The sequence below is a fragment of the Rhinatrema bivittatum genome, chromosome 5 (assembly GCF_901001135.1).
Source record: "Rhinatrema bivittatum chromosome 5, aRhiBiv1.1, whole genome shotgun sequence".
NCBI lineage: Eukaryota > Metazoa > Chordata > Amphibia > Gymnophiona > Rhinatrematidae > Rhinatrema > Rhinatrema bivittatum.
Genome location: NC_042619.1, coordinates 102,404,063 through 102,416,698, shown reverse-complemented (window position 1 = coordinate 102,416,698; position 12,636 = coordinate 102,404,063). Strand labels below are relative to the sequence as shown.

Sequence of the window (12,636 nt, the reverse complement as noted above, 5' to 3'; positions counted from 1 at the left end):
AAAATACCATCCTGCCCCATCTCCCTGCCTGGCATGTTTTCTCTTTTTCCTGCTGCTTTTCCAGCTGACAGTGGTATTGGTCCTGCTTGCTCTGCTCTGCCAACACTGGCCCAGCTCCCTCTTCTGCCCCTGTTCTCACTGAGATGGGAAGAGAGACAGAAAGAGAAGGATGCAAGGAAGAACAGGCTAAGAGAGGGGAAGCGAAGGAAAGGAGGCAGAGGCGAAATGAGTGAGAAGAGACTTGGAGAGGTTGAGGAGAAGACTGAGTTAGGGGGATAGAAGAGAGGAAAAGACTGGGAGGGTATGAGAGTGGTAAAGGAGCAAAGAGGAGAAACTGGGAAAAGAAAAGAGGAGAGAGAGGGCAGAAACAGGTAAGAAACATATTATTATTATTTATTGACTTCATTAATCGCAGTATTAATCACAAATGTAAATCAAAGCGATGTACAGAAAAATTAAATTGAAAATATCTTAAATTAAGTTTGAATCAAATAACAATAATAAATTATCATAAAGTAGTAAATAAAAATAACAGAATAAAACATAAAATAACATAATATAAAACAATACAATAAAATTATAATAAACAGGTCATTAATAAAATTGTTGAATCTCATAAGCTCCTACAAAGAAATAAGTTTCTAAAGCCTTTCCTAATTTGGAATAGTCTTTCCCTATTCGAATAATCAGAGGTAAAGAGTTCCACAGTCTAGGGGCAAGATAAGAGAAAATAGTTTTGTTGGTGAATTCTACCCTGATGTCTCTTAAAGAGGGTAGAATGAGTAATTTTTGTGTGGATCTCAGTATGCGAGATGGGTAGTGTGGTGTGATAAAGCGAGTGAGATAAGATGGAAGGCCGGTCCTCAAGACTTTAAAAGTTAAACGCCCTATTTTAAATTGAATCCGTAATGAGATTGGAAGCCACTGTAAATCACAGAATAGAGGGGTTATATGATCAAATTTGCGCTTACCAAAATTTAATTTTGCTGCAATATTCTTCACTAAAGCCCGGATTTTAAAAGGTTTACGCGCGCCGGGCCAATTTTCAAAGGCCAGGTCATGCGCATAAATCCCCGAGATGCACGTAAGTCCCGGGGCCAAAGAAAAGGGGCGGGGCAGGGCCGTCCAGGGGCGGGGCTAGAGGCCCCCGGCACAGCAGCCATTTGCCGCTGTGCCGGGGGATCGTGTGCCGGCGCATGCTACTTGTGCCTGCCCTGATGCAGGCACAAAAGGTAGGACAAGGGTTTGGGGGGGGTTAGGATAGGGCTAGGTGGGCGGGAAGGTTAGGTGAAGGGGTAGGAAGGTCAGGCTAAGGGTTAGGGAAGTTCCCTCCCAGGCCGCTCCTAAATTGGAGCGGACTGGGAGGGAACTGGGGAAGGCTGCGAGCATCGGCGCAAGTGAGTTGCACTAATGTGCATCCCCCTTGCGTGCGCCGACCCCCGATTTTATAACATGTGCGCACCGTTGCGCGCATGTTATAAAATCGGGCGTCCATGTGTGCACGCCGGGTAGCATACGCGCGTACTTTTTAAAAATTTACCCTTAATTGAAGATGTTTAATTTGTTGTGAAGAGAGAATATGTAATAGGGCATTACGGTAGTCAGTACTGCTAAGAGAGTGTGACGGTGTCTTTAAATCAGAAAGTAACATTTGACTTCCACGGATTTACCTCCAGTTTAAAGACATTTAGACAGTTTACATTGTCAGTAGGCATTGGTTAAAACTGGAAAGGGAATCAGTAGTACAAGGATTAAAGACAGCTAAAATCTGGACAGCATCTGCATACATATAACAGGAAAAGCCAAGACTCTGGATAAGAGGTGCAAGGTAAAGGTTAAAAAATGGTTGGAGACAGACCTGATCCCTGCGGAACACCACATTGAAGGTGACAAGTATGAGAGATGGAGGCGTTCCAGTCATTGGAGAGAAAACAAATCATGTTAAAAGAAACTTAAAAAATAGAAAACCGAAATGGGAAGAAACAATAAAAAGAGAACAGAAAATAATGAATCCAGGCACACATAATAAACTTTGGGGAAACAATGACATTTTTTAAAGATCTTCATGAAACACGACTAGGCAGAGCTTCGTGTACATTTATACAAAGGTGCCACACAATCTCAAAAGCTGTGGCGGTAGAATCTTCAGATCCTTGCCACACAACCTGCCCTTTAGCAACATCTGGAAACTGGGGGCCTCGAGCACAGTGATAAACTTGCCTTCATGCAGGTTTCATTCTCCAAGTCCATTTTTGGATTTGGTAATCTGCGAGGAATAACAGAATGTATGGGTTAGGATTTCAGAAAGTGCCCCCTCGTTTATTTCCATACCTGTAGTAAAGAGTCCTGGTATGCAGTGCCGTATACTTGCTGAAATAATAATAGGAGATTAAGATGGGGGTTGGGTTAGATGTAGTTTAAAATGTACATAGGTTGGGATATTGGGATGTAATGCATAGAATGCTTTTTTAAGTTTTTGAATGGCTATGCAGTATCCCTAGTGTGAGTGTGGGGGTTGGCTGGCCTATGTGCTAATTAATATAATTAATACATTTTATGCTGACTGTATTTTTCCTTGCTTTGAAGACCACTTTGGGTTATTTTTAATAAGGAAGATGATCTGTAAGCTTGAAATGAAGTTTCAAGTCATATATAAGTATTGAATACATATGGAAGCAATGTGATACTTATAGATATCAATCTGTATATCCATGAGCATCTAATAGTATTAGATCCACATTACAGACTATTGTCAGATACTTAGTTGAGGAGCTTTCTTGTAATAGCTCTCCTTTCAGTTTTCTTTTGAAAACAGTACTGGATTTATATCAGATGAGTACGATTTTAATCAGTGTTTCAGTATAACAACAATTCGTTATATTAAAAAAAAAATAGTGTTTTTGTGATCCTTAAAAGAACACGAGGGCTGGTATAATGGGAAAAAGAATTCTTTGAGAAGAAATATTGTGGAATGGATTATTATATTTTTTCCATACCATTATAGTGATGCCTTACACAGTTATCTTTTTTATATATTTTTTGTTTGTTTGTTTTTACTTTTATTGATTTAGATTCCAATTGGAAGGAATGAAACCCATGGTCCCTCTCCAAAGACTGATTTGTTTTCAGATAAGTTGTTAGTGTAACTCAGCAGGAAGGGCCAATCCCATTTGCTGTAAACCTCAGAGGGAGATGAATGAAAGAAAGCCATTCAAAAATTCTAAACACTTGAATTGCAAATTAAATTTAATTACATTTCTGTGCAAATTAAATTAAATTGCTATGCATGATCAGAGGGAGAAAAGGTCTTTCCTAAATGTCTTTGCTTGAATTTCCTTGTTTTTGTTTTGCTTTTTTTACTTTTATTTGTGATTTAGCAACAAACAGGCGGATGCAATACAGTGCGCTCAGCCAAGCGCACTGTTTAACTCGTGGTTGGACGCGTATTTTGAACACGCATCCACAACCCCTTATCCTGTAAGGGGATTAGTGTGTCCAGAATGCACATCCAACCCCTCCGCGAAAGTAATAGTGTTCATCACATGCAAATGCTATTAGCAGAAAATACTGATTTTCTTTTCCTTTTTTCAGTTCCTCTGACTTAATAACATTGCAATATCAAGTCAAAGGAATCGAAATCGGAGAATTTATAAAAAAAAGAAAAAAAAAGCGTGTTGGCGGTCAGGTTAGGAAAAGGGATGCTCAATTAAGGAGCATCCATTTTTCTTAACCAGTGGCTGTGCACAGGTTAGGAAAAAGGACGCTCATAAAATTGAAAGTCCATTTTCCTAACCGACTGACAGCCACCTCTCCCGGGTGCCGATTGCCAAGGAGGCACTAGGGGTGCACATTTTCCCCTAGTGCCTCCTTTTTACCATGGCACCCGATTTAAATATTAAATATTGCATCAGCCTAAAAGATAGTCAAATTGACATAACAGGCCTGGCCCAACCCTGTATATCTGAGGCTGTATTGATTTAATTTCCAGATCTTTGCTGTAATATCATAATTGTAAAGAAATGACAATTTTAACAACAGTGAGCGAGGGAGGTCATTTGTCAAGCTGTAGTAAGGCTTTATACTGTGTGGTAAATGTAGTATCGCATAGATAGTGCACAGAATAGGAAATTCCTTGCATTATCTGTAACTTAAAAAATCAGGCATAATGTGGGTATTAAAATGAGTTGATGTGCATGCAAATGCATGGAATCAGCTAATTGAAATTGTAATAAAATAGTACAGTTTGCAGTAAAGTCTGCAAGCCATGTTATCTTGTGGAAAGTTAGCTGCAACTCAAGAGACAAGCAAAGGGCCACCTGAGGCTGGCAGGTACCATTTTGGAAATGGTGCTGTGGTACACAGAGGTCTGGGGTGGGTGCTTCAGTCACCACTGCTAGGCCACCAGGGACTAATGGTAATTGGATCGGGGAAGGAGGGGACCTAACTGTTTTGACTAACAAGGGGAAGGTTTTTGGAGATTGCTGTGGAGCTAAACACAGGCTCCCCAGTGAAGATTAGGGGATTTCTCCCATCCTGGAGTCACCTTTGATACCTGCTGAGCTCAATGGGTATTTTTTGATAAGGACCACTATTGCCAATCATTCTCACCTCAGGAACCTTTCCATATGTAGTCCATCAAATTGACAAGTATGCCTTTCAGTCTATCGCTATAACCATGGCTGAGGGATTTGAGGGACGAGAGATCCCACAAAAGAGGTGCTCTGTTTGGTTGCAGTGGCTTGAAGCCCTGGTCCGGAACTTTGACCTCAAAGATTCTAGAACTTTCAAAATGCCCTACTGTGCATGTGCAGCTGCAGTCCCTGCCCCCCCTAGGCAGAGTTCCTCAGTCTCTTTTTTTTCTGCAGAGCCGTGTAGTCACGGGAGCTGTGTGTCTCACAGTATTCAGCTTCTCTCTCTCTCCTCACAGTTTTTGTGATTTTTTTCTAGAACTGCAGCTGTTACTCCAAATATATGCACTGAAATGACCTCAAAACTAAAGATTTTTAAATAGATGATTTCTGAAAGGAACAAGCTTTTTGGTTCCAGGATTCAAAGGGATATGATAGAGATGTTTAAAATCATGAGAAGTCTAGAACGGGTAGATGTGAATCGGTTATTTACTCTTTCGGATAGTAGAAAGACTAGGGGGCACTCCATGAAGTTACCTGCTATTACCTGCTATTAATTAAGTTGACTTAGACAATAACCACCGCTATTACTAGCAACGGTAACATGGAATAGACTTAGTTTTTGGGTACTTGCCAGGTTCTTATGGCCTGGATTGGCCACTGTTGGAAACAGGATGCTGGGCTTGATGGACCCTTGGTCTGACCCAGTATGGCATGTTCTTATGTTCTTTAAACACAAAGTAACCTCATAGTTTGTGTTTTCATGATTACATGAAATAAGAATTATGTGCATACTTTGTTGTCTCCAATGGGAGTGTAAAGTGCACAAGTTAACGATGTCCATACATTTTTTTAAATTAAATTCAGGCACAGATTTTTCTCCCCCCAACAAATTTACACCCCTGGGAATGCTGCTTTTTACTACAGCTAAAAATACATGCATTGTGAAAGTTTGCTCAAAATCCATTTAGATTCAGCCATTCTACTTGAGAAACCTCTGATTTTACCTCCGATGTAGTCCCAACTCTTTGAAAAGTTACTGCAGAAGTTATCATGCTAAATGTAATGTAACAATGTTTTTCAGAGTGAAGATTCAGATGAAGAGGACCTTTGTGCCATCAGTGACAAATGGACTTTTCAAAGAATCAGTCGACAATGGTCTCGTGTGGATGAAGCTGATATATATCTCCACCGATCTGACCGGCATGGATGTGCAGGAGACATGAAAATGAAAAGTACAACAAGTAGTGAAAGTGTACTCACAGATTTGAGTGAACCTGAGGTCTCTTCCATTCATAGTGAGAGCAGTGGAGGAAGTGATAATAGGAGCCAGTCTAGCATTAGTAGTGCAATTAGAGAAACGTTTGACTGCTCGGGAAGGATATGTGCAGATACTTTGGACATGCCTGACTCCACTTTTGGTGGTGCATTCCTTCATTCCCCAAAACATATTTCAAATTGCACTTTTAACCTAAAAGATGAGAAACCAACACGAACCAAAACCAAAAATCTTTTAAAACGTATGGAAACACTAAGACCTAAGGGTACACGTGGAAAACTAAGAAGCTTTGGAAGGACTGGTGGTTTAATGATAAGTGGACCTGTTCTTCAACAAGAGCCAGACTTGGTAAAGACAATGCATTGTGTAGAGATAACAAATGGAGGTGTGAAAAACAACACAGTAGACACAACAGGAAGTGGGCTTTCATTTTCTGCTAAGTTCAATAGTGATGACAGTCAGTCTGAAAATAATAGCAGTGCAGTGAGCACTCCAAGTTTAAAAGAACGAAAGAGTCATGAAGCTAACAAACGAGAAGGTATGTATCTGGAAGACATGGATGTTTTGACAGGAGCAATGCTACGACATGTGGTGAACCAAAACCGTAGAAATGAGTTTCATTCCCAAGAGAACCTGGTTGTTCATATTCCCAAGGATCACAAACCTGGCACCTTTCCTAAGGCCCTTTCCATTGAAAGTCTGTCACCTATAAACATTAACAATACTGAAAACTGGCGGACTGGTACTCCTTCCCTAAACAGACCTAAAGAGCCTAGACTAGTATCATCTTGTTGTACAAGAGGAAGCAGAGTTAGTGTTTATGACAATGTACCAGGCTCACATTTGTATGCCAGCACTGGAGATCTCCTGGATCTGGAAAAAGATAATCTCTTTCCTCATTTAGATGACATTTTGCAGCATGTCAATGGACTTCAAGAAGTTGTGGACCACTGGTCAAAGAATATGTTGCCAGAGCTTCAAGATGATGATTTATCAGTTGGGGCAAAATTCCATTCATCCAATCAGATCACATTAGATTTTGAAGAGAATTCTATTTCTGATGACAGGACTACACCTAATGATATGGACCGAGATGGAACATCCCTCAATGAATCAGAGACAGCAGGAGTAAAAGAAAGGAGGGATTCTGGTGTTGGGGCATCTCTAACCAGACCAAACAGGTATGTAGAATGATCTTTTTTTTTTGTTTTGTTTTTTTCACAGATTTACTCCTATTTCATGCATTATGGAAAAAAAAAAGATGTCTTAATTTTTGTCCGCCCTACTTCATTTACCTAGTAATTACACTGGATGAAATGATTTACCCTGTTTAGAAAGTGCTGGTAAAGGGTCCTCCAATTCTGAACTCTGCAGTTCCCTCTGCTCCTAGTAGATGCATGACCATCATTCCTCCCCTCCATAAGGGCCTGAGTTAATTACCTATCTGGCATACTCAAGTTTTGCTGCCCCTAGAATAGAAGAATCTTAAACCCTGTTTGAAAGAATACCGCATCACTACCAAGCTGTGGAACTCACCAATGACAAGGATATTTACAGAATGATAGCAAACCAAAAATGATCAGGCTTTTTCAAGTCTTATGGGTTAATTTTCAAAGGAGTTACATGTGTAAAATTAGCACATGTGTGTTTAAATATATCTCTATATGTTCCCTTGGCAGCTAGAAACATAGAAATGACGGCAGAAAAAGTCCAAACAGCCCATCCAGTCTGCCCAGCAAGCTCTCACACATATTCCCATACTTATCTGTTTCAGCGACTACCAAGTTCAGGGCCCTATACCTAGCTGCTCAAGTGTGAGCATTTCTGGGGTCATGATTAGATTGGGGAGAGTATTTAGCTGGGTAGCATGAATTTTCAGTGCTTTCCTGCTAAATTAGGAGAAATAGGGAGGAGGAATAGCCTAGTGGTTAGAGCAGTGGGCTACAAACCAGGAGACCAGCGTTTGAGTCCTGCTGTCGCTCCTTGTGACCTTGGGTAAGTCACTTTACCCTCCATTGCCTCAGGTACAAACTTAGGCTTGGATTTATCAAAATGCGGTAAGTACCGCATGCGATAGCAAAAGGGACGTGTTTTATGCTAATATAGCATTTATCGCAATTTGCGTTAATTACCTGTGCGAAGAGCTAAGTTTGTGCAAATTGCAATACCATTTTCAGATTCTGTGATACGTGCCCAACCTGTTATATTTCCTGCATTCAGCTACTGGGGGACCATTGTTAATGGGGGGGGGGGGGAGAGAGAGAGAGAGCGCCTTGCCATAATATTATGGCCCATAGGTAGGTATTTGTATCCCTATGGTAGGCCCACCTAGTAACTCGAGGTGGGGTTTAGGTAAGAGTGTAGGGGGTTAGGGGCCACTTTGACATTCTACGTGACACCTACGAACAGAACAGTGGTCTCTTGTGAAGATTTGATGGCCTTCGGAGTGAGGAAACTCACTCCAAGATGAGATTTGTGCAATATTCTCTCAACCTAGCTTGATGTTACCCAGGTAGAGAGTCCATCAAGCTCTCGCTCTTTCTCTCTCTCTCTCTCTCTCTTTCGACCTGTCAATTCACCTGAAATAGCCCTTACGGGAGACATCGCAAAGGGCGATGAAACCTTACCGCATGGTCACAGCAGCTATCGCACAGCCTAACGCAATTCAAAGAAGTGTAGTTAAAATCGGCGTTATGGCTGTGCGATAGCTCTTCGCAGACAGGCTAACCCAGCCCACTCTCCGCCCCTAACTCCTCCTATTTTCTGAATTTGCATCGCACCATACGATATGGTGCTTTCACATGCGTTAAACACGTTTTCGCATGCGGTAAGGGCCTATCGCATGCGTTAACGGGGCTTTTCGCATGCGAAAACGCCTTATCGCGTTTTGATAAATGACCCCCTTAGATTGTAAGCCCTCTGGGGATAGGGAAATACTTACAGTACCTGAATGTCGGTATATACAAAAAAATAAATAAGCAGGCTTTAGCCAACTATATTGGAGCTGCTATTTTAGAGCTGAAACTTTTCCTAAAGATAGCCGACCATAACATAGCTGATTGTCTTGCCACTGTATGAACATAAGAACATGCCATACTGGGTCAGAACAAGGGTCCATCAAGCCCAGCATCCTATATCCAACAGTGGCCAATCAAAGTCATAAGTACCTGGCAAGTACCCAAACATTAAATAGATCTCAAGCTACTATTGCTTATTAATTAATAGCAGTTGATGGATTTTTCCTCTAGGAACTATCCAAACCTTTTTTAAACCCAGTTGCACTAACTGCCATCTGAATTCCAGAGCTTAACTATGCATTGACGACTCAATTTTTAAAACCCATCGCTCACAATTACTGAGAGATATGTGCGTGGCTGCATGCGCACGGTGCACATTTTCCAACTGGCCGGGCCGCGCGCGTATCTCCCATTATGCATGGAAGTGCCGAGTTCGTAAAAAGGGGTGGGCCGAGGGAGGAGCGGGGTTGGGGTCTAGGCAGGGGCCAGCCAGGACAGTGCCATTAGGCGCTGTCCCAGTGAAGTGCACACTGGCAGCCAGCCAGCACACGGAACTTACTTCTCGTGAGAGCAGGTAAGTTCTCAAGTACAAAAATTTGGGTGAGTTGAGGGGGGGTTAGGTGGTCGGGGTGGAGAAGGGAAAAGGAAGAAAAGATAGTTAGGGGTTAGGGAAGTTCCCTCCCAGTTCGCATGTGTGCGCGGGTATCGTATTAGGAATTAATAGGAAGGGAATGGTAAATAAAACAAGAATGCCATAATGCCTCTGTATCGCTGCATGGTGAGGCTATACCTTGAGTACTATATGCAGTTCTGGTTGCAGAGGAGGGTGACCAAAATGATAAAAGGGATGGTAGAAGGTACAGAGAAGGGTGACCAAAATGATAAAAGGGATGGAATGGCTCCCCTATGAGGAAAGGCTAAAGAGGTTAGGGCTGTTCAGCTTGAAAAAGAGATGGCTGAAGGGGGATATAAATGAAGCCTATAAGATCATGAAAGGACTTGAACGGGTAAATGTGAATCGGTTATTTACTCTTTCAGATAATAAAAAGACTAGGGAGCACTCCATGAAGTTAGCAAGTAACCCAATTAAAACAAATCACAGAAATTCTTTTTTACTCAATGCACAGTTAAACTCTGGAATTCATTGCCAGAGGATGTGGTTAAGGTAGTTAGTGTAGTTGGGTTTAAAAAAGGTTTGGATAAGTTCTTGAAGGAGAAGTCCATTAACTGCTTTTAATCAAGTTGACATGCAAGTAAATTTTAAAAAGCCTGCGCGCGTAAGACTGGGGGGTTATGCACATGGCCGGGCCTTGCACGCACCTCGCACATTTCACAAAGGGCCCGGCCACACGCATACCCCTGTTACATGCTGAAGTGCTGGGCCAAAAGAAAGGGGAGGGGCGGGGTGGAGGGCAGGCTAGGACAGCACCATTCGAGGAGCAGTAAGTACGAAGATAAAAAATATGGGGATAGTTAGGGTAGGTTTAGGGGGTGGGGAGGAGGGGGAAGAGGGAGGAAGGATAGGGTTAGGGAACTGGGAACCAGCCAATCGCGATGCTGCGCATAGGTTATAAAATTCCCCTCCTGCGTGCTTGAGTCGCAGGAGGGTATTTTTATAACATTCACGTGCATGTTATAAAATTGGCGTGTCCATGTGCAAGCGCCGGGAACCACGCATGGGGGTCTTAAAATTGACCCCTTGGGGAATAGCCACTGCTATTACTGGCATCAGTAGCATGGGATCTACTTAATATTTCTGTACTTACCAAGTGCTTGTAATCTGAATTGGCCACAGTTGGAAGCAGGATGCTATACTTGGCAGACCCTTGGACTGACCCTATGGCACCTTATTATATTCTTATGGGGAAACTTAAAAGTGTGATTTCCCTTAGAAAACTGACTTCAATTTACTTGGGCTGAAAGTGCCCATGTACATTGCAAACAACTTTGGCAATTCAAAATTATTTTCTCTGTACAAATATAGGCATTTCTAGTGTTTATTTGTATTAGAATGTGAATTTTTTAAAATTATTATCCTTCAAAATAGGCGATTACGATGGCACAGTTTCCAGATTTCTCATCGATTTAGTCACTCCATGGCATCACTACAGATCAGTAATCAGTCTGCTGGTCAGCTGAATCTTCTACAAAAGTTCTCATTACTTCGTCTCACTGCCATCATGGAGAAATATTCCATGTCAAATAAACATGGCTGGACATGGTGAGTAAGTCCTGAAAAAATTGGTAAAAGACTTCACTAGTGGTCATTTATCAAGAATCCCTCACAATCTTTGTTTCACTTTGTGAGATTCTATGGGTTTGCAGGTGAATTTTTCTCTTTTTTTTTTTTTTTTACTTTTTATTTCATTTGTTTTACTTTTTTTGTTCGGATTCGTTTTAGTGATTTCAACTAAACCATGGAATGTTTTAATGCACAGTAAAACTAACATGCAGAAAAACAAAACAAAAAATGAAATTTTGTTTGGTTTTCTTGTATGTCATTTTGAAAACAACACAAAACGAAACAACTAAATTTCATTGCCGTTTTTGTCATTTTTCAAACAAAATCACATCTTTGTTTTCATAAATTTAATATAGGTCTCCCCAAAATACCAAGAGTTCTAATCAACATTTCACCAGACACAACTCTTTCTACAAAGAACTCCAGAGTTTCATCCATATCCAGGAAGTTCACCAGTAGTTAATTCAGTCTTTTTTTATCAGCTCAAGTCAATGGATCCCAGGGATCATTTGCTATTACATGAGACGCTTTGTCTGTGCATAGAAAGGCACGAGAAAAAATGAAAGAATTATTCGTATGCATTATGAGGATATTCACTTTAAAAATGTGCTGTGAAAACACAGTTCCATTATACATCTAAGCAGCAGAATTGTTTCTAATAAATTTTCACAATTGGAAGAATATCACTTCTTGTAGGTATTTTTGCAGAAATAAGAAGCATTAAAAATAGGGACATAACTTGTATAGCAGCCAGCTGGTGCCATTTTAATTTAAACAGCTCAGGGCCCAGAGTCTAAGGCCACTCCAGACCTCACTACACCACCAGGTTTTTAAAGGTATGGCCGGGGTTTGGGTTGGGAGGGTCCCATGGCAAAGCAGTGGTGGTTTGGAGCTCTGGGAAGGTCTTTTATTGTAAAGGGGAAGGGCATTTGAGGTGCGAATAACAAGTGATGCTTTGTTTTATTTTTATTTTTTATATTAGGGTCACCTCTAGAGGGGAAGTGGGTGGGGGGTCTCAATATGTTGGGTTGGGGGGTCGTTCAGGCCAATATGACCCTTAGAAACTGTATACATATACAAAGAGAGTCCCACAAACTCACTAAATCCAAAAAGAAAGAGCATACTCCTAGAGAAGGAGGAAAAGACCTCAGAATTGAGCCTAAACTGCAACAGTTTGGAATGAACTCAAGAATGTAATCAAAGGTCTGAAAAACCTCCTATGTTTTATTTTCATTTGACTTTTAATTCAAATTCTTTTGATATTTTTGTACATTTTTGAAAAAACTTTTTATAAAATTGAAAATTAATATACTTCAAAAAAACTTATCGTACCATTTGAGAAGTCTTTTTTGAAGTATGTTAATTTTCAATTTTTTAAAAAAAATTTAGAAAAATATCAAAACAAGTTAAATTAAACATCAAATGAAAATGAAAAATACGAGGTTTTTCAGATCTATTCATTGTAGATTT

At 40.8% G+C, this 12,636-nt stretch overlaps 1 protein-coding gene across 2 annotated transcripts in view; it reads left to right on the top strand.

Moving 5' to 3' along the window:
* Positions 1–12,636, top strand: part of STARD13 (StAR related lipid transfer domain containing 13) — a 336,460-nt gene that overhangs the window by 264,022 nt on the left and 59,802 nt on the right. For both annotated transcript variants that reach the window (XM_029602676.1, XM_029602677.1), the window contains exons 5-6: positions 5,713–7,088; positions 10,972–11,145. In XM_029602676.1, coding sequence (XP_029458536.1) covers positions 5,713–7,088; positions 10,972–11,145 — 1,550 coding nt within the window. The remainder of the gene's footprint in view (positions 1–5,712; positions 7,089–10,971; positions 11,146–12,636) is intronic.